The sequence below is a fragment of the Myripristis murdjan genome, chromosome 16 (assembly GCF_902150065.1).
Source record: "Myripristis murdjan chromosome 16, fMyrMur1.1, whole genome shotgun sequence".
NCBI lineage: Eukaryota > Metazoa > Chordata > Actinopteri > Holocentriformes > Holocentridae > Myripristis > Myripristis murdjan.
In genome coordinates, this window is record NC_043995.1 from 4266732 (window position 1) to 4289614 (window position 22883).

The 22883-nt window shown below is 42.7% G+C and overlaps 1 protein-coding gene across 1 annotated transcript in view; it reads left to right on the forward strand.

Moving 5' to 3' along the window:
- The window catches only part of rspo2 (R-spondin 2), a 71337-nt gene that overhangs the window by 27767 nt on the left and 20687 nt on the right, over positions 1-22883 (forward strand). The window contains exons 3-5 of the mRNA XM_030072441.1: positions 765-953; positions 14190-14333; positions 16140-16328. Coding sequence (XP_029928301.1) covers positions 765-953; positions 14190-14333; positions 16140-16328 — 522 coding nt within the window. The remainder of the gene's footprint in view (positions 1-764; positions 954-14189; positions 14334-16139; positions 16329-22883) is intronic.

The window sequence follows — 22883 nt, forward strand, 5'->3', positions numbered from 1 at the left end:
TTTTAAAAAAGTTCCAAGCCAGATTTGCAGCAGAATGCTGTGACACAAAGTTGGCATCTTTGCCGGTGGAGCCACCAGAATGCCTGCTGCCTAGCCACAAGTCATGCACACATCCAGAAAATAATGTATCACATATTCCAGCTCCAAGTGTCTTTTCAAATGAATAACAAATCAGTATTACTGCTAATGATCCTCCTGCTTAGCAAGAGCTGCTCTGCGAACATTTACCTGTGTCCTCAATAAAGAATCAATTTTCAGTGTCCAACACAACAGCACGCAAAGCTTCAGTCAAACTTTTTTCTTGTTGTAAAACGACATGGTGTACCTTATCGTGAAACCAGTGACCTTCATGGAAGTATTTTTCTAGCTAGCCAAGTACCTCTACAAGCAATTTGAATTGTAGAGAATGTAAAATGGAAACAGTCCTCCCATGCCACTGCAGTTGGCAGCCGAATCAGTAACTTACAGACATCAGCTGGTCCATAAAGGTTCCTACCACAGGCATTTCAGACATGGCAGTTCAACAAGGAGCTAATGAAAATCCTACAGTCCCTGAGCGACATAAGCACATGCACACGGTTTGTCTTCCTGGCAAGCCTCATAATAAAATATTGTCTGATAGTTTTGCAGCGGTGGCCAGCGAGCGAGTGCACTTTAAGTTATACTATGTTTGGTTAACACTCAGTGTTAAGCATTGTGCGTATTATTCCATCCTGCTAATCATCTTTACTGTTGGTTTGTGCTGTCATGTGTGTGTCCTGCAGCTAGCTATGGAGCGTACCCCATCTGTAAAGGCTGCTCGGTGTGCTCCAGGGACAACGGCTGTGTAAACTGCCAGCCCAAGCTCTTCCTGTTTCTGCGGAGGGAGAGGATGAGGCAATACGGGGAGTGTCTCCACGACTGTCCATCAGGATACTATGGCATGCGCAGCCCTGACCTCAACATGTGCTCCAGTAGGTTTGACCCACCCGACCTCCCTCAGACCCAACCACCACCCTACTGCCCTATCCACCCTACCACTGCCTTCCCCCAATCTTCCTCCCTTCACTCCCCCTCCCATACTGTATCACATGATTTATTGTCTCATTACACACTCCTTATCCAGAAGAGATACACATATGTCACATTTTAAGCGACTCATCTCTTCACACAGGTGGATATAAACAGTCTCTCCCTCAGGGTTTAACACTGGTTTAACTTAGGATCCGTACATTTACACTTGCAATGAATGCATCCTTGGTCAGTAGACTGTACTCAGACGGAGCAAATAGATGCTGAAAATCTGGATTCTGCACCCACGATATACTGATGATCCGATCACGGAAACCAGCTCCAGAGGAAATTCAATGTGTCTTCAATCCATGTATAACCACTAAGTACACAGAAATAAAGTTTTGAGTGTGGATCCAACCAAAAAGCAGACACAAATCAAACAGGCAGCAGACAGCTTGAATAATAACATATACTTGTAATTATGATAGGGATTAGACTGTTGTGTAGTCAGTGCGAGAATTATTGAAGAAAATGAGCAAAAACGACTATAAAGTAAGCATAATGATTCTCTGCTCAAACATTTGGGAAACTACTTACTTTCAGTCTAACAGAAATTATTCTCATATAAAAAAAATGTTCTATTGGCAACCCCAAAGAATATGTAAATAAAACCAAACACAGTGGTATCTGTGTTGACATTCAATTTTTTTAATTGTTCTCTGATGCCTTCCACCATTTCCTGTTTCACGGCGGTATAAATATGAGGTTGCACACAAGTAAAATCCCTTTGTCTTCCATCACCATGGAGGAAACCAATTAGCTTGTAACTCGGATGTTCTTGACCAGCACAGATCAGTTAAGGGATGTAAAATCAATACATAAACAGCTGAAAGTAACACTAAACACAGTCAGGGCAAGAATGTAAAAAAAAAGTTTCAGGAGACTGGAACAGTGTCTGATTTGCCAGGAAGTGAGTTTCAGAATCAGCCGTTTATTGTCATGTCAGTGTCAACAAGCGAGATTGAAGTGCCTGAACTTTCGTGAGCCTCTTTGAACCTGAAGCCGGAATTTTGTGCCGTGGTCAGACGGAAATAAAAATTAAAGTTTGCAGTCACGTGCACCATTAGTGAGTTTGGCGACAGAACTGCATAGAAGGAAAAGCACCTGATTCCCACAGTAAAATGTGGTGGTGGATTGGTGATGCTTTGATGCTGATTTGCTGCCGGTGGGCCAGCATCTCTTGTTAAGATTAATGTTGTAATGAATTCCACTAAGTATCAGGATATTTTAGTCCAGATCCTGGATGCCTCTTCCAGGAGACTTGGCTGCAGATGGACCTTTCGGCAAATATGGCCCCAAACATACATCAAAATCAACACTGAAATGGTTGTGGGAACACTGAATTAATGTTTTACAATGTCCATCTCAGTCTCCAGACTGAAGCTTTATTGGAAACCTGTGGTTTGAACTGAAGAAGGCGGGACACGAGTGCAAACCTAAGAATATCAAGCATCTTGACGTTTTTGGCATTAGGCAGTGGTCCAAGATCCCTCCAAAAATGTTCTCAGACGTTTACAGGAAGAGGCTCAGTGCTGTTCCTCTCTAAGGGAGGCTTCACCCAATATTAATAATTGGTGTGCCAGATATTTTTATTTTTTGGTCATTTTCATGAAGGATGCAAATAATTAATCCTGTCTCCTACAAATTATGTTCTCATACAACTAAACTGCATTCTCAATTAGGTTTCAAGGGGAACGTATTTTGTCGTGGATCATGTTTGTAACGTATCACAAGAAGTGTGACGTGAAGGAGGAGGGCCGGGCAGTGCAGTGCAAAGGGACAGTGGTGTTTGTTTTTTGAAAATGTTATGTTACCATCACCAAGTGGTTTTTATGCTGAAACCTAACCTTTCCCTAACCTTAACCAAGCAGTTTTGCTTGCTAAAGTAATGAAACTGGCTAAAATGCTGACCGACATGATGTATATGTATAGGTATATTGATGAGAAACATATTTGTGATATGTCAGAAACAAACAATCTGCAATAAAAATGTGTTTTCCTTGAAATGCAATTAAGAATGCAGTTTAGTTGCTTGGGAATGTAATTTTTAGGAGACTGTGTTGTAATAATTCTTGAGTTAACTGTAAATTGAGGAAGTGACACGCATGGCAGTCTGTCAGGTAACGAAAAATCCTAATTTATTGCATATACCAGAAATTCATTTTAATGTCAAGTGTAAACGTAATCTAGCTAAATCACATGTAGACATCATCTGGATACAGGGCACATGTTAAAGCAAAATTAACTGTCATAGAGTGTTAGTTAATCATATATAATCAATTAATCCATTATAATCAATAACGGATTTCTCCATTCACTTCCATAGTGCGGCAAAACAGCTCTCAAAATAACACTTTCAATAAATAAACAAACACCAACAACAAAGAACAGTAAAAAACAACAAATCTTGGTACCCATTTTTTAGGAAATGAAATATCTCTTTTTTTTTTTTTTTTGTTATTTTCCTATTTGAGTTGGAAAGTAGATCCGGCAGGAAACTTTCACATAGTAGCCTTGCACCAGGAAAAAGTTACCAGAATTCCAGTAATTTCACAAATAATTGTAATTCCACACAAAAAATGGGTGCCAGGATTTGTTTCTGATACTGACATAATCTGCTTTCTTGGCCGTGGTTTATGTGTGAGAAGTGTTAATTTAGGAGCTGTTTTACAAGTACAGTATTGTGGATTTGCAGGTCAGTGGAGCACAGAGCAACTAATCAGGATTTTTCACCAGCATGTGGACTCATAGAACACCCAGGGAATTATAAAATCCCAGCTCTCTACCAAAGTTGAATTTTGCTTTAATGTCTAGTGTAAAGAGGATCAAAGACTCACTCAGGATCACTGACCTCGCCTTTTGGCCCCGTAATTCGATATAATCTGAAAAACACAGATGATGACATTATGAACAAAGCATGAAAATAACTTTTTGCTCCGCCATCGGCATGGGCTAGTTGAGTGAGATTTTGAAATTTCTTGATAGTTTGTTAAAAAACAAAAGATTGGAACCCTTAAGATTAGTATGGCTGAATGAAGGTAATAAATTCATGGCACTCTGCAATATATGAGCTAATTCTGAAAACAGCTCATTGTTATTATTTTTAATGGTAAAAACACATGTTGTGTATATGCAATCAACCATTTTATTATAACGCATATTACTCTGTGGGATTCTCTTGCTATCCGGTAAATGTGTTTTCACTATACTGCTTCATGGAAAACATTGTTTTGGTTTCATAACTTGAAACAGACCACACCTTCGGACTCCCACACACTCCGAATTCTGTTTTTCTATTAATGAAAAAAAAAAATGAAAAATGGAAAAGAAAAATAGAATCAGGAATAAGTCGAGAAATCCAATTAATGAAACGTCTCCCTCTCCTCTTCATGTCGCACCCCAATCTCATAACCTTATTTTAACATGGACTCGGATCTGAGAGAGAGACAGCCTTTATGGGTTTTACACGGAGCCCGAGGTGTTGGCTGAGTGTTTCATGTGAAAACAGAGAGGAACATGAACCCATTTGGTTCCCTGAGCCAAACTCCTGACAGACACACTGAAACAAAGCCCCAGAGGAGAGTGTTGAGACCTTTAGGCCCAATAATACAGGCATGTATCAACCGCAGGGAGAGAACCCTGTGTTCTGCTTACCCAATCACCGCTGACCGTGCAACGACAACCACTGGCTCCAGCTGAACGCTGAAAATGAATATGATGTTCAAGCAGCGTGAGGCAACTTTGCATAATGGTGGACCCGAATGGCAGACAGAGGAAAAATTTGAACTTCAGTACCCAGAAATCCTGTAAAGTGATTTAGGAAACTTCACACAGCGCGTCCATGCTCACCAAATTGGTCGCCCTGTGGTTGCTTTATACCAGACGATACCAAAAAAGATGCAAGAGGTGAAAGATTTAATGTTGGCAAGTCCAGCCACTCGCTCTCGCACTGTTAGGAAATAGTTTGTATTTCACTTTCCAGCCTCAGCTTGAGGTGACAATGCAGCAGAGTTTAGAGCAAATACAGTGAATCTGCAGTGTCTCAATTAATGTGGATGGGACTCACTTCTCTGTGACAGCCCCACTTTGTGATTTAGGCTGATGAGATGGGTGCATTTTTATATAAAAAAATCTTGCCTAGTGCTGAAAGCTCTTTAAAGGACCATACCACTAATTTTGAATGTTTGGCGCATTTACCACAATGTACCCACATTTCACTTTGCAGCGAGCCATTTTGTAAATCATGCAGGGGTACTAAAAGATTTCACAACGTATAATCAAAGTCCCTCCGTTTTCAAATTTGAATTTTTGGTTGAAACACCACAGCCGCAGACGCAGAACATACAAAGTCATCAACACTCATAAACCACAGAGCTGCTGCTGCTTTTAGGAAAACTAATGTGGAGGACTTTATTATAGAGACGGAATAGTGGTGTGAAGGAAGTTTGAAGTCTCTCAAAGTTCACGTTCATATCGCAGTGGAATAAGTGGAAACCAACGGCTGGATAAAAGGGAGGAAAAATGATACTGGAGTGCTAAAATATGACTGCTTGTTTTGGGAGAAGATCAGCAGAAAGATGAAGTATATAGATTTTGTAGATATTTATGCTAAACATGCATAATGACTGGGATGGTCTTTTAAGCACTAAAAGTCCTCTCTTTTAGTAAACTGCTGGTATCAATTGGATGCCCCCAGCCAAAACATGTACTCTCTGCGTGCATGCATACAAACACACATACATGTTCATCACTGCTCCCCACAATAGAGCCAAAGTCTTAGGGGCCTGCAGTCATTTCACCCTGTGTTCATAAGTCAGCGAAAATTGGAGGAGAAAGACATCTTGTTCTCTGGCGAAAAGTCTTCCTTTTTTTACTTTTCCCCGACTATCCCACCCGCCATCTCCCCATGCTGTGTGAATTTTGAGCTTAACTGAAACAGATGTGTGGCAAGTTAATCTGAATCCCGCTCCGAACAAACTGCCCATAGAACAACATCTTGTATTGTCACGTAGCATCAGATCTCCGAGCGAGGCCTACTTTGATGTGATCGCCGTTTCAGTCATGGCTCTCTAATCCGGTTTCCTGTTTGACCCTCATCCTCCACTGCGCTCCACATGTCATTTTCACTCAACAGTTCACGTCCGTTCTCCATAATGCGTTATTCTGTTGGGCTGGATTGAGAGCTAATTGTTGGGTCAGTGAAAATTGCTTGTGGGCTGGCACCGGCAACCGGCGCGACGGGGCTCAAAGGCCGGGTGACCGGCCGAGGCGGAGAGGGATTCTCCACCGGCGCGGGGCTGCTGTCGGCTCCTGGTTTCCAAAGAGTCCCGGAAAGTGGCATTACGTCTCTGTTATCATGAGCTTTAAAACACAGGCTCTGAAATCACTTAGGGAGCAGCTGCTTATTATTACGCCAGAGTTTGTCTGTGTGATCTTATCTCATTCAAGAATGTTTTGTGGACTGCCTGGGTAAAGCAAAACAAGAGCTATACAAGTGAGAGGCTTATATACCAAGTCACTCACTGACGGAAATCTCAGTTCCACTCGCTCTGACGAACGTCTAGAGGATGGACAGCCATGTGAGGAGAGAGCTGGTGGCGTAATGCAACACTAGGTAGGAAAAGTCACACAGGCAGCTATTAGAGTCAGAGTTTGACCACCCTGGGTTTTCAGTGTTTTTTAGACTAGACTTGTCAATATTCAATATCTTTGTGCCATGTTCCTGTCATTCTGTTTGATCAAAGCCAGGTGGAAAAGCCCCTGAAGCCAAATTTAGATCTTGAGCCAGCAGTATAGCAAGAGCAAAATTAAAATTTGGTGTACACAAGAAAACTAGCTGGTTTGTCACCAAAAAGAGGTTTTTCATTGGGTGCATGTGTTGCAGCGTGCCAGCAAAAGTTGTCCAAATGTTTTCGTGGCTTATTATCTCCAATTGGTCAACAGTGTCACCTGATTGGTTGCGTTGTTTTTGGGGCTCACTGCAATTTAGCCATGTATTTCCGCTTTCCTTGTCGACTGTCTCGTACTTCACTCTGCAGTTTTCAGGCTCCCTCATCTGGTGTGCGGTGCTATTTAATAAACAGAGCTCAAGCAGCAGTAAGGGTGCAGATATTTCCTGGCAGTGCCATGTTTGACAGCAGCTCCACAGCAGCACAAACTCAATTTAATTTCTGCTATAGGCCTACTACCGCCTCAACCCAGACTAAAGCAATTCTTTAACGGTTTGCAAGTACTGAATGCAGCCAGAGCCAAGCCACCTATTCAGTGGTAGGTTAACTCTGGCATCCATTACTACCTTTAAATTAAGAATTAACTGACAAACAAGAAGGCACTCAGCAGAGCACAGGACTCCACCGAGTTCACAGCTGGGAGTTACTGGCCTGTCCGTGCCTAGCCCTGCCGTTTTCAGCCAATGAGCATAGAAAGTTAGTCAGCGCTGACCCACAACCTCCCTACTGTGCTTCATCATGTTAACATGGAGATATTCAGAAACTGTGGCCTTGTTTGTGCTAAGCCCCTCCCCTGTAGGCAGTGTTGTTGTCACAGGACACACCCCTTTTGAGTAATAACAGGGAAAAAATGGTTAGGGTTAGGGTTAGGGTTACTCAAGGGAGTGGGGCAATGAAACCCAGCGGGGAGGTTGCTCATAACCTCCCCGCTGCCTTGAGGGTTAAGATTTGCCCAAAAAGATAAGCACTTCTTTGCTGTACTTTTTGAGTTATCCTGCTGATGAACAGGAAGATGGGTTGGCTGTGGACATAAGTTCTCAAAAGACCACATGGATTCAAGTAAGAAGTCAGTCATTCTGTATTTTTTAAAAATATATTAAATCAACTAACTTCTATATTTCCAAAAGTGTGCACTTAGATGGTAGATATCACGTTCCAGATGGTGTTCACATCAGTTAAATGCTCCCTGTGATATTCTATATGTAATATTTTCTGTTTAACCAAATGTTTGATCAAACGTCAACATTTGACAAACACCTGAAACCAGCAGAATGTTTTAAATTGAAGCCCACCAAAACGCCTCAGTCTGGCACATGTGATCCAAGATGCAAGAAGGTGTGTGACAAGGCATGTCTCCCCAGACGCCAAGCCCCCTTCTTTGGTTCTACAAAGCTCCAAGGTTCAAATCCCACAGTGGCCAAGTCCTGCTCACTAACAGTGTGTCAATTTATGTATATGGCATGTTTTCAAATTCTTGAGGAGACTGCCTTTTGTGCTTGAAACCTGTGAATTGCCGCTTGCAGCTCTAGCTTTTTCTTTAGTTTCAGTTACTACAGCCGGTCCGCCAGAGAGAGGAGTGGCTTCGTGTATTTACAAACGGACTTTGTGCTCTCGACACCCTCTAGTGGTGAGAAATAACAGCTGCAGCTTTGAAGCGAAGCAGAAAGTAAAGCTATCTCTCGTGAAACTGCCTTCTCAGGGTTGAATTCTGAAATCGAGACATGCTGTTAGAAAGCGTTTCCTTCCATCGCTGGAATGAAAATAACAATTGGCACCGGAAAACTACATTTTTCACAATAAAACATAAATGGAAGCTTTTTTACAGCAGCACTTGAATGTCCTCCAAAGAGGCTTGAGAGGTGGGACCCACCGTGTTAACTCCTCTTGTAGAGGTGTAGCTGGTCTTAAACCATTGCCTCGCAATTCCTGTTTGCGTGCTGACTTTATACATTCTCAGATCTCCTGTGTTTTGCTAGTCAAGGACTTCTTTCAACAGCTAATGGGTGGTTTAATATGAGTCATAAGCCATAATTCTAGTGGTAACCATGGGGGTCTTTATCAGCCATCTAGATGAGGCCCCACCAGTCTCTGCGGGTGTCAACCCACTACTCCACAGGGAGGATTTGTAGTGACGGTCGTATGTTACTTTATGTACAGCCAAATCTGAATGAATGCGGTGCAGTCGTGCTCTCGCCTCAGTCACATTTCATAATACTTTGGTTTTAGCACACACAAGCTGGAGCCAAATAATTTTGTGGCGTTTTGTATCATAAGCATACGCTGGCTCAGAGTATTATGAGCTGAAAGGCAGCTATCAGAGCTGTCTTTTATTAATGAGAGAGTGTTGATAGGGTCAGCCTACGAGAAAGGCTGCGCTCAAAACTTCCTCCCCGGGGGTGCATTATGGCTCACACTCTGAGGACCCCCCACCTCACGTGCGCACACACACATGCTTAACACGCTGGCCACCAACTGGCTTGCCCTCAGGCCTCTGCAGCGTGCTTTAAAACACACAGAAACCCCAGCCCCGCTCGCTGCCAACCAGCATGGAAACCCACTCGATCAAGACCTGCGATTGCCAATATCCTGGAAGCGGGGTTTAAATATCACAGCTCATCCAGTGCCAATGTAATGTGCCACTGGAGACTCCGTTGTCAGAGGTAATTTTCTCGATTGCCATTGGTGATTTCTGTTTTATTGCCTTTCTCATATTCAGAAAATCTGTTAATAAATATCATTGTTGTATTTCTTGCTGCTTTGTCACATCTTATTAGGGCTACAAGTTTCCAGGTGATTGGATGTGGCCCTTTCCAAGATTTTTCAGTTTTTAAAGTACATCATGGGAATTTGTTGGGTCAGAGGTGGACAGGAGCCACACATCAGGAATCTCAGCCAAACGGGTACCAAGGCTCTGTAAAGGAACTACTCCATTATGCCATGAGCTTAGTTGGCAGCACTGGCAGCTAGCTCTCTGCCTCTCTCTCTCTCTCTCTGTCTGCCCCTGTCTCTCTCTCTCTCTCTCTCTCTCTCTCTCTCTCTCTCTCTCTCTCCCTCTCATTTTGAGCTTGTGGGTATTTCCATTGCACATTCTAACCAACAAAAAAGACCAGTTGCTTTTGGCCTTTGAGCTTTACCAAGGGACATTTAATCATCACAGCTTTACTAACCACACTTTCAGATTTGCCAGACAATACAATGGACCCACCAAACCAAGCCCTGCTCCCAGGACATTACAACCAGACGTGGAGCTGAATAGCATTTTTTCCCAAAACAGTGTGTAATTGTGAATACAGTACAGTGTGAGTGGATGAGCTGTCTGCATCCGACCACTGTCTGAAGCCTAAGCTGTCTGCTTGCATGCAGGAGCTGGCTGAGCAGATACAGGAGCAGATCCTGGTATATCTAGGAATGTGTTCCTAGGAAAGAAGAGGCCAGGAGGGCCGCCAGCACATCTGTCATCTCTGAACTCTCTCTGGGAGATACTGATTGACGGGAACACCACCTCTGTTTCACCTTGCTCCATGTCGGTGTGCAGAGGAGCACCCATGTGGAAAAAACAGCATGGAGAGAGTTGGGAAGAACATGGCAGCTCTGGCCTTTGCCATGAACTCCTGCCATCCGCAGCTCCACACGACATGGCTGGGTGGCAGCGAGCAAGCCAGAGCTTCCATGTCAGCCAAACCCGGGGCCTAGAGAGTAGGTCAGAGCTGTTCAACTCAGCTTGGAGGCGAAAGATGGAAAAATGGGGCTTGTTTTCCCCCTCGCACTGCCAGGCCTTTTACAGCGTGGACACTCCTGCTGTGTAACATCAGGCCTGTGTAGCCTTCTGGAGGAGCCTGAGCCTCTCTCAGTAGACTGATGAGTGGTTTGACAACCAACCCCCAGCCCCGATAACAAATAAGACCCTGTCTGGAACACCAAGAGCTTCATCAATCTCCACAAAATGATTTAGCACCCTTTCTTTACCCAGCGAATATTCATGTAAATAAATCGAGTGATTACACATGGCCCTGTCAGCCTGCTAAGGAACGGCATTTGACTTGAAGCTGACACGGAGCTTTGAGTGTCCTTGATAAAATCGGCGGGTTCTTGGTCCAGACCACAGCAGAGGGACCGGCTTCTGCCAAGCATGCGCGATTAGATCACAAGTGACGCTTGGTGACTCATCTCTAAACTTCAAATGCACTTGACATGAAAACCACATAAATTCAAGTGCAAAAGCAAACTAAAAAAAAAAAAAAAAAAAAAAGTATTGCAGTAAAAAAAAACAAAAAAAAAAAACATTGATATTAGTAACGGTGGAACCAATGCAGCGCTGACATCATTAAATTGTGCATCCCCAGCCACTTCACTGGGAGCCTTTGTACTGCCTCTCAGAGCAGAAACATAAGGATTTTCCTCCTTCGTCCATAATGTAACTTGCGCCCAGAATCAGGCTGGGAGATAATGATGATAATACGTTTAAGTCCAAGGAACACTGGGCCTTCGATGGGAACTGATGACCTCATTATTTCTCATTAGTCTCCCCGAGGCACCTAGATGAAGACTTTAAAGGTGGTCCAGAGGTTAATCCCATAGGGAGAATGAACCCGCTCCCCTGTATCTGTGTCTGGAGCCTGTGGCTGCTGGACACGCTGCCCACTTGCCTAACTGCCAACTTGGCTGGACGCTGTTCGAGCTTCTCCTGTATCACTGCGTCCTGCTCCGTCCCAGATAGCCCTGCGCTGTCCCAGATAGCCTCCTGCCTGATAACCAGACAGAGAGATGCATGGCTGTCATGGTGATCCCTCCATACCCACCTCTCTCCCCGATGACCTCTGACCTTCAAGCCTTGCCTCCCTGCATTCTGACTCCCATGGAGCTCTATTGTGTCATCCACCTCATCCGTCTCGGAGGGCGGCGTTATTGCTTATCTTGAATTTAGAAAACAACTTTTATGAGCTTTTGCAACATTGTTTGATTAGGTCTGAGACTGAAATCAAAACTAATGTTTCAATCAAAATGTTGGGAGCCAAATGTTCACGTTGCCACAAGAATATTCAGCGCATCTGGGTTGCTTGTTGTCAATAACTGAAAACTGCACAACAAGCCAGTGCTTGAGAGTACTGCCAGATGTGCCTGTTCTCCCTCTTTCTCCCCCTTTTTTTTTTTTTTTTTTTGTTTGGAAGCTACAAGTCGCTCAGGTGATGACAGGCCTGGGAAGTGCGAAGGGGTAAAAGGCAGCTTTGCACTTTCCAATTAACTCCATGATTTATTAGCGTGCGCCCTGTATTGGGCTCAACTTGTATCAAAACCAAGCCTGACAGAGATCCAGTTTCACACAGCACAACACGACACAACAAAGTGGAGGCAGAGCGAGAGGGGAAGTAAGAGCGCATCCTGTCGCTGTGTGGCCTTACCTCCCCTAGACTTACGCATTCCACGCCAAAATCTCTACAGCGCTGTGTAACTCTACCAGCGATCTGTGTTTATCAAAAACAATGTATGTATATGCTGAGATATGTTGGAGTATACCACAGCAGATATCTGTTTTTTGGTTCAAATACTGTATCCTTTTCAGCATGTGTAATACAACTACTACTACTAAAATACTAATAATAATTATTATTATTTTAATAATAATAATAACAATTAACTATGTATGTAGAGTTTGCAAAATGCTTCACAGGAAGGCAGTAAAATACAGAAAAAAAATCTGATTCTGATTCTGCTTGTGCTTCTAATTAGAAGCACAAGCAGGAGAAAACACATTGAAAGAAAAGAACAAACAGATACATGACATGAAATCTCATTTTAAAAAAAAAAACCATAAGAAACAACAAAAGATTAAAAGTTGGCAATGATGCGAGAACCCAAGGATTACCTAGGATTATCTAAGATTAACTGTTACCTCTTTGGTGATGCATACTTCCCAACATGAGCCAAATGCTTGATATCATCTGCATATGTCACATTTTCAGAATGTGGAATACAGGGTCAACAGTGAAGTGGGTGTATTTCCAGCCGTATCTGATTGGTATGCTTTGTGTGTGTGTGTACATGCACATATGTGTGTGTGTGTGCGTGTGTCCATGGTTTGTTTAGACTGGTCGGGAAAGCGTGAGACCAGAGTGAGTGGGCAGAGGCCATACTTTAGGGTTCAAAGTGAAGCGGGGAGGGACCCCCTCGTTTTGGAGGAATGTCGAGGAGGAGGCCTGATGGTTAGCTGGAGATGGTGTAATTAAGGGGCGTGATTGTGAGAACCTTCCCCTCCCCAAGCCCTGTAAGGGTCACAGATAAAAGAGCAGCCCTCAGCCTCTGCCTTTCTCACATGTGGAAAATCACAGCAACACGTTTGTGCGCCGAGAAACACAAAAGCACTAAATACATGGTTTTGCTCCTGTTCATGACACAATCAGAGGACCAGATGCCACCCTACCTGGGAAGGCCCAGCAAGCAGAGGGAGACAGTGGCTGTTGGTTATAGATTGTGGTTACCCAACACTGGGAGCCTATTAGGGCAATCAGGCCACATAGGGCTTCTGAGGAGTGTCATAAATTAGACAGCTCTGGGAGGCTCCTTCTAATCATGTGGGCCAGTGCGTCGCCCCGTTGGTGTGGTTCATGTAATTTGGCCCTGCCTGACATGCTATTTGCAGAGTAAGAGCTTGATGACACATTGCTGTGTCTTTCTTTGCAGCGCAGTGCTGTGTGTCATGCACAGCAGCAGGGTGTGGCGTGGGAGGATAAGTGTGCCGTTGTGTTTGCTCACTAAATACATCAGCATTTGTTTGGCAGGGCAGTGCAAAATGTTGTTGTTCCCCCTCCCCAACCCACCGCCCCCCTTTAGAATCATAGCCAAAGCCTTTAGGATCCGCAAAAGCTGGCCAACTTTGTAATCATGAGCTATCATTCAAAATGTAATGACAAACTACACCTCCCAATAATAGTTAAAGTTATGGAAATAGGAAAAGGTTGTAACAGTGTGGACAGCATTTTAAGATCTCCATTCAAAGCCATTATGGGATGTATTCTTCCCGTTGCATTAGTTGAAACCATGTGAGCTCTTGTGTTGTATGTAGACTGTTGGATGTAAACGCAATCTGTTTTTTTGCCCTTGTTGAAAGAGGTCAGTGTGAGGTAATCCTTCACCATCTCTGTATTTTCACACTGTTCATTTGCTCAGTCTAAACAAGTACAGGAAGAAAAAAACTCTCAGACAAAAAAAAAAGTTTGCTGAAAAACAGCACAGCCCTGGAGAGAAATGATTCACAGGGCATTGACGGCTTTTTTTTGCGGGAGAGACGGTATAATCCTTTCAAGAACCCCTTCCCCAAACCCCTTAGCTCTCGATCAACTCCAGATGAGAGGGGTGTACACTGCACTGTGGCTCAGACCCTGATGACTCCCCTCTCTCCTCCTTCCCCAGGGTGCAGGATAGAGAACTGTGAGTCCTGCTTCAGTAAAGACTTCTGCACCAAGTGCAAGTCAGGCTTTTATCTACACAAAGGGCGCTGCTTTGATAAGTGCCCCGAGGGCTTTGCCCCACTGGAGGACACCATGGAGTGTGGAGGTATGTCAAATAATGCACATATGTATATTGCATGTAAACTGCTACAAAAATGAAGGGAAGGCCATGTTTTGTAGATCAGAGGCCCTCAATCATGCTCAGTCTTAAAGATCTTGGGCAGACACAATGACTTCAGGGAACACCAACCTCACAAAGGACCTCATTCTCCTCCATTTGAAACGGCTACTGTCGGCAATAGGGTGAGATGGTTAGGTTTAGGTATTATGTTAAGACAGATAAGTTTATGCATTAGGTTAATATAGATACATTTAGACATATGATTAGAGATGGACAAGTTTAGGCATTAGGTGAAGATGGTTAGGTATAGGTATTAGGTTAGAGATGGATAAGTTTAGGCATTAGGTGAATATGGTTTTGGTTTCGGCATTAAGTTAGAGATGGGTAAGTTTAGGCATTAGGTAAATATGGTTTTGGTTTCGGCATTAGGTTAGAGATGGGTAAGTTTAGGCATTAGGTGAAGATGGTTTTGGTTTAGGCAGTAGGTGAATATGGTTTTGGTTTAGGCATTAGGTTAGAGATGGATAAGTTTAGGCATTAGGTGAAGATGGTTTTGGTTTAAGCAATAGGTGAATATGGTTTTGGTTTCGGCATTAAGTTAGAGATGGGTAAGTTTAGGCATTAGGTAAACATGGTTTTGGTTTCGGCATTAGGTTAGAGATGGGTAAGTTTAGGCATTAGGTGAAGATGGTTTTGGTTTAGGCATTAGGTGAATATGGTTTTGGTTTCGGCATTAGGTTAGAGATGGATAAGTTTAGGCATTAGGTGAAGATGGTTTTGGTTTAGGCAATAGGTGAATATGGTTTTGGTTTCGGCATTAGGTTAGAGATGGATAAGTTTAGGCATTAGGTTAAGATCATTAACTTAAGGCATAAGGTGAACATTGTTAAGTTTTAGGCATTAGGTTAGTGATGGTTAAGATTAGGCATTGATTTGGTGTAAGGTTTGAAGTTTATTTAAAAGGGACAGAGAGCACCAATAATCATTTGTTTCAAGTGTAAATGCATCAGAATTAGCCAAAGGGCTAGTGTGCATCTGTTGGCCCTCTGCCTGGTGTTTGGTAGGGTTAGGATACAGTAACTATGAAAGGAGAGGTCTTTTAGGTGGGTGTACCTTGAGGCATTTGAGGTCTGTTCTTAGACCGTTCTCCAATTGTGCCAATGTCTCACCAGAAATGCCAGTTTTCAGGCCAAACACTACAATAACACACTTAATAAATTAGTTCCTCATTTCCTTCTTTCTGGTTGAAAGTGTGTTAATCAGTGAAATGAGTGGCTTTAGCATTTGGTTGGATTGGCACGTCTGAACATCATCGATCAGTGGTTCTCGACCATGTGCTGTCATCAACCAAGAGTATGTGGGTTTTTCCTTCCAGCCAACCAGTCCAGCAGCTCATTCCTCTGATTAAAACACCTTCCACCAGAAAGAGAGAGCTCTCTGCCATCAACTGCTGTGGTGTTTGGTTGGAATGTAAATCCGCAGACTTTTGGGTCATGATAGCAGATGATTGAGAATCATTTTTCTTGAAGTGGCATGTTCTTTTATACCTTGCTTTATTTGGACGCAGTATTTTCAAACTTCCCAAACTGGCCTACTTGTTTTTGGCCAACTGGGAACTTTGGGACCACACACAGGTTTTAGCAGCCTAGAAAAGCCCCTTCTTCCTGTAGTAAAGCTTGACCTAGGGTCTCAGAGTTGCCTTTAAATACTACTCTGCCGTGGTTTCATGGCACCTCTCTATTTCTATGTCTGTCTGTCTGTCTGTCTGTCTGTCTGCCTCCCTCTGTACAGAGGGCTGTGAGGTAGGGCAGTGGAGTGAATGGGGCACCTGCACCAGAAGAAACAAAACCTGTGGCTTCAAGTGGGGTCTGGAGACCCGGACGCGGCACATTGTAAAGAAGCCACCCAAGGACACAATACCCTGTCCCACCATCGCTGAGTCCAGGAGGTGCAAAATGGCCATGAGGCACTGCAGGAGAGGTAAGAATGTTAAACAGCCATGTATTTCTACATCTAATAGAAATGTTGTGTTTCTTTGTCCTTACTGCCTCCATATTACACCCCTCTAGTAACTACTATTAAAGAAAACAGCCCATTCATCCCATGGGAGAAACCATTCCCCTTCTGATGGTTCCACCTGTCTCACGTGAACCATGTACCATTCCAGCCTCTCTCAGGCTTCTTTCTTCACCGTCTGCTTTTTGAGGTGTACACTGACATTTTCGTACATGAAATATCAGTATTTTTCCATGGCAGGCCTGTTCAAGCCAAGGTTTTTCTGGGGTACATTTCTTTCTCTCTCTCTCTCTCTCTCTCTCTCTCTCTCTCTCTCTCTCTCTCTCTCCCCATCCCCTCTCCACTCCTTGGTGGAATTCTTCAAAGTACAAGCTGCAGGTTTCCTCAATGGCCGTCTCTGTTTCCTCCCGTCAGTTTGAACGATATTTGCGGTATACACAGCATGTATGTCAGCCATTAAATGAGAAGTCAAATCTGGAAATATTTTTTTGTGTAAATACAGCAAGGGAAATATTTTTTTCATAAAGCAATCCATTTTTCTCAGATGACCCAAACACACCATTCAGGGTGATGGCCTCATTCCACAGTGCTTTTTAACAAGATGTCTATTCCTTTAATGTACTTTTACTTCTCTCATAAACTTTGGATTCAGATAGGCTGACTTTTTGAAATATTTCATTCGCCAAATAAGGAAGCAATTACACTGGCAGATATCAGTCATGCTGTCATGAAAAAAGGGAAAACATTGTTTTACAGAAGGAGGAAAATATTCTAACCTCGAGGATTTTCCTCAATTTCTGGTCTGGTGTGTTGAATCTGAGTACCATTTAGTGAGGTGGTGAGAGAGTAAATAAACCTGAAATAAACCATGATAGTCTCTCGTATTTCAACAACACCAAGGCAGTCAGTGCTCTCTGGTTTGGAAACTGTGATTCTATGGCACATTTAGTTCCTTAAGCCCTGTCCTGTTATTCAGGGAAATTCTCCCCAACCCCCACCCACCTCCCCTGATTTTGCTGTGCCTGCTTGACCTTTTCCAAGAAATTTTATGATCTTCTTTAATTAAAATCGGGCATTGTTGTGCATAGTTACTGGCATCAATTATCTCAAGCATGAAGTCACTGATGGGGAATTGTTGTGAAGTCTTAATTGAGTGCATAGCAGAGGCATTCCTCTGCAATCCTGAAGAGACCAACTGCGTCTCACCATGTCCACCTTACTTATAGCTTCTGTTCACATAGTAAACCTCTTCGTCCAGTCCCAGTCTAGTTCCCATTCCAGTGACTGAGTTATGTCTCAGTGGAAGATCTGTGGTCTCAGCTGTGTGGTTAAAAGCTGTGCATAAAAATGTCAGTGTGTATGTGTCTTAGGACTCTTTGGGCTTATGAAGTGCAGTGGTGGCATGTTTAATAAAGGTAAATTTCAGACTTAGGCATGCGTTGTTAATTCCCCAACACCGCTCAAGCGCTAGTGAAAAATTCCCACTTGGCAAAAGCCTGTGAAATGGAACACTCGTCTGTTCAAATAAATACATTTCTAGAAATGTAAGCTGTCGAAGTTGAGCAGGATGAAGAAGCCAAAAAAGCCAGGAGAAACACTTCATAGTTCCAGTGCTGTCACATGGGAGTCAGACCAACTGACATTGTAAAATAATCACTTCCTGTGAGTGATAATAAAGTGTAATCCAGTGAGAGGACAGGCCACCCCTTGGAATGCAGGTGACCAGGAAATGGTCAAAGCCTGTGGATGAAGATCAAGAGGTTCATGGAAGGGCCTCATTATGGCTGGGTTCATTATGAAATACCTTGCTAGTTGACCTTTTAAATTACTACAGATTCCAGGGACTTTGCAATCTAGGCCCCTGGTGCTACTTAAAGGACCATACCAGTGATTTTCAATGTTTTGAATGTTACCCACATTCTACAAGTCATCTGAGGGCACAAAAGATTTCGCAACATGTCCCTTGATTTTCATATTTGAAGTTTTGGTTGAAACAGCCACACTGTAATGTTCTGTTTCTGTCTCTATCAAAGTTGTCAACATTCACAAACCACAGAACTTATAATTAGGTGTGTAAAGAAAACACCTCCCCAGGGACTATTTTCTGCTAGAGAGACTGTTTCATCAATCATCAAAACACAGCAGTGCTGCTGCTTTGAGGAAAACTATTGTGGAGGACTTCATTACGGTGATGGAATACTGCTCTGAAGAAAGTTTGTCTCTGAAAGTTCATATCGTAGTGGAACGAATGGAAATCCATGGCTGGATAAAAGGGAGGAAAAATGATATCAGAGCTCTAAAATATGACTGCTTGCTTTGGGAAATGATTGGCAGAGATGTTGATCATATACTAACCATGCCGAATCACTGAAATGGTCCTTGAGAAGGCTTTGCAACACAAGATGACACATTTCATCTATAGACATAAATAGGATTTAGAGGAACATAGCCACAAGTTATGGTTTTTTTTATTCAAGTTACAATTCTAAATATGATAATTGTTAAAGAAGTGTAAACTGAGAAGAATCTGTCAAAACAGCATCTACTGAGAATTGGCCATTTTTGTTTTAGTTCACTTCTCTCTGGACACCAGACACCAGCATTTAGGCTAAGCATTGGATTATGTAACTCCAGACCATAAAGATGCTATGGATTAAATGGAGACAGGAAAGAAGGGGGGGAAACAGACATGGGGGCAGTATGTAGGTACACTATTTATGGCAATGTTTATCTGATCATCCCGGCTTGCATTTCTTTGTATCTACGTATTTAAATTACACCATTTACAGATCCATTTCTCCCATCTTAACCCCAGTGCGCAAGGACAACACAATAGATCTTTCTCTTTCAGTGTTTGTCTGCCTAGGCGTAATCCCTCTGTAAAATATACACTAGCAGACAAAGAAGGGCCCAGATAATGTCAAGAGGCGAGGCATTTTTCACAGCAAACGTGAAGAGTCGTGTAAACCGTGTCTGATGTGTTCCGTACAACTTGTCGATCAGCATAAACACTGTATCTCGCCCCCGCTGCTGGGTTTAATTTGCTGTTCTCAGCTGGTCTTTCCATAGCGGCAGTGTCCTGATAACATAGTCTGTCACACGCTTTGTTTCCATCCAACTGTCAGCCAAATTTTAGGCAAACTTTTGAAGTGTTGCAAAAAAATAAAATGGGATATAGGCATGTTTCCATCAACTGGGCTGCAGGAAATAAATCCGATTCCTCAATGTAAACGGACAAATAAATAAATAATACATCCATGAGAAAAATATAGCAGGTCTTTCAAGAGCTGATGAGTCTTTTGTAAAGTTGTTATTGCTCTTTTGTCTGCAGTGATTCATATTTCATGTTTTCATTTGAGGATAAAAGCAAAGAAATGCACTTGGCAGTATTCTAATTCAGCAACTAATGGCCAGAAAACCACAGTGGGCACTAGCATGTATGACATTTCTGGGAGGCAATAGAGGACAGATATTTTACAGACAACATTTCCGAACATCTAAAGCCACTTTTTGAACTGCTGGGCAATGACATTTCACAAAACCTACATCATTATGTATCTGACAAAGGCATTTCCATCGCTATCAATCACAACATTTATTCAAGACAAATCACATTTTTTGCAATTCTAAGTAAATTTGATTAAAATTTTCCATTTGCATTTTGTTTTCCGAATTTGCCGCATGATAATTTTCATAGAAATGATGGAAACTGCGCTACAGAATTTCTGGAGCAGTAAAGAGGTCTTGGCTGCTTGGCTGATGTAGACACCAGGCAATTCACTGTACCTTGGGAATGCGTAAAATGCTCTTCTATTGTCTGGGTCCCTAGGGTGATGCTCTAAACAGGCTATAAACCATAAACAGACTTTATTAATAGCTGCTCTAGCTCTATCAGCATTGACAGGCTGGGTTCCCTCCCTCTCCGTGCCTTGTGCGATGATGGGAGCAGAGGAGAGGAAAGGTGAGGAGAGTGATAACACTTGGACACGCTGCCGGTGTGGAGCCCCGGGCTGTTCAATATTGATGCCATTAAGGTTTTCCCTCTGGAGACTTGCAAGCAACCCCCTGTCATCAGATTCACTGCTTTACAAACATGTGACAAGTCTCTCTTTCTTTTACTTTTTTTTTTTTTTTCTAACCCCGCCCGCTCGCTGCCCTGGCTGCCATCTTTCCATCTGCATGTTCCTCATTTCTTCTCCTTTCTTTCTCTTTGATTTCTTTTCCTCTGTCTCGCCCACTCACTTCTGCTTTTCCACCCTAATCTAATAACAACAACTGCTTCTGCCCTGTCAGTGACATTAGATGTTGAGTAAACAACTTAAAATGTTAAAGCTCTCAAAACGCCCACTTAATCTTAGTGTAATCCCTGATTTGGGATTTAGAGGGAGTAAAGTCCAACACAAACGCACCATTGCAACTCAAGCTAATTTTCCTACCGGCTTGCAAATCGGCTTTCAGATTCTCAGACGACACAAAAGTCTCTGTGTTAGCAGTGGACAGGAATGACATTTGTGTGTTTTGACTTGATTTTATTTGTGTAAGACAGCTCTGATGGGAAAAACAAAAAAAAAAATCGGATTCAAACTCTTCCAGTAAGCTTCTTCCATTCACAGCTGGGAAAACACGATCTCAATTTAAAGCTCAAAAATTTCATGACATGATATTATGACAAAGTCAAAAGTGATGCGAACATAAGATTGGAAATTGTTTTGGGCCGATATCAGAACAATATTTAGGGTTAGGGTTGCAAAATGATAAAGCCATGGGCAGCTGTGGACATTGTCATTATTGTGGCCAATATAGTCACACAGGTTTTCAATATTGGCACCGGCTGGTTAGATGTGCCGGCTTGCTGCATCTTACAGGTGGAACAAACCGTTTACATGGAGGGTCCTAGTACTGCCTGTGACATGAACTGTGTAACTCAGAAGCTTAGGCAGAAAAAAAGTGAAACTATCCTTTAATTGCTGGATTTTTATTATTATTATTATTATTATCTAGCATCACCAGTATCTCTCGTTCATCATTATATTTCAAAAGAACTGTTTGTCAGTTGCAGTGTACTAGAAAGGGAAGACATCCAGTAAGGACCGGGAATATCAAATGAAAACAACAGACCTTTGTCACAGCAGCTAATTTGATATGAGACGGTAAACACAGGTGTTACTGATGACATTAACTAAGGTTTCGTTCCATTTAGGTCTATGGAATAGAACCCTAATTAATATTATTAGCCGCACCTGCAGATACCTTGCTATGCCATGTCAAATTAGCTGCTGTGACAAAGGTCTGCAATCCGTTATTGTTATGCATGGAGCCAAAACGTGAAAAATAATCTTTGTGACATGAGCATGCATTCATGGTGATCCAAAGAAAACTTCAGCGATTTGGCTAAAATAACTGAGAACAGCTCTCTGTTTACCAGCCCCTGTTGTTGGCTATGTTATACTGCACGGTGTTTGTTGGTGTTTGACCTGGGTTTGCCGTTTGTGTCCTGCCTGGGTTTTAGAGCAGACCCAGTATCAAGAGCTGAAGACTCACAGGCACCCCCATGACCTCATGGAGAAAGAAGGAAGGCCGAGACAGGCAGAGAGAGGAAGAACAAGGCAGAGGGAAAGTGTAATGATTTTCCTTGGTCATTGGATTATATACCTGCACTGGGAGAGCTAGGGGCCTTTGTGGGAGTATTGATCTCCCATGTGTGTAACCAGAGAAACCCTCTTTGCTCTAGGGCTCAGCTGAGGCCAAACCCTCCATCCCATCATTAATCTTACGTCTCATCGTGAGCTCAGGCTCTGAGCACTAGGCTCCAGCCACCACTGATACCTCATAATTACTCTGTGAGTGTATGTGTGTGTGTGTGTGTGTGTGTGTGTGCTTGCCCACAGTGTGTATATCCTGTACCTGTGATGGCTCCTTCACAGACATGATGCATATTCCATCCTCTCTGCTGTCATATTGAAACTTTGCATAAATCCGTTTTTATATAGGGATGTCATGGAGGGTAAAGCCACCTAGATTCAGTTACCCACTTTATTAGGCTGACGTGAATCTTCACGATAAAAATCCAGTGTTATGCCTCATAGGAGTGGTTGAACTGATGTAATTTATATCAAGGAACAGTCTTTAAAGGGAGAAAACATAAAACGACACTTTTTGGAAAATATTTTCTGTTTTCATGCTGGATATTTGACCCTTGATGATAAGTGACGGCATGTCATAGTTTACTCACCTTTTGGTTTACCGCTACCCTTAGGTACGAGAGATAAGCCAGCAAACATGTTGACTTTGAATATATGTAATGAGGGCCTGCGCCAACACTGGAAACCACAAAAGTTAAATTAGAAGCGACTGTACTCATCCATAGCTATTGCCTTCTTTGATTTGTAAAATCAAGCTACATATCTCTTTGATATCAGTTCAAGACAGTTTCCAGAACTGTTTGAATATTATATTAATATTCATTTCTGCAATGCTATGCAGATTTATACTACAAAGTTATATTGTGAAAATGTTCTG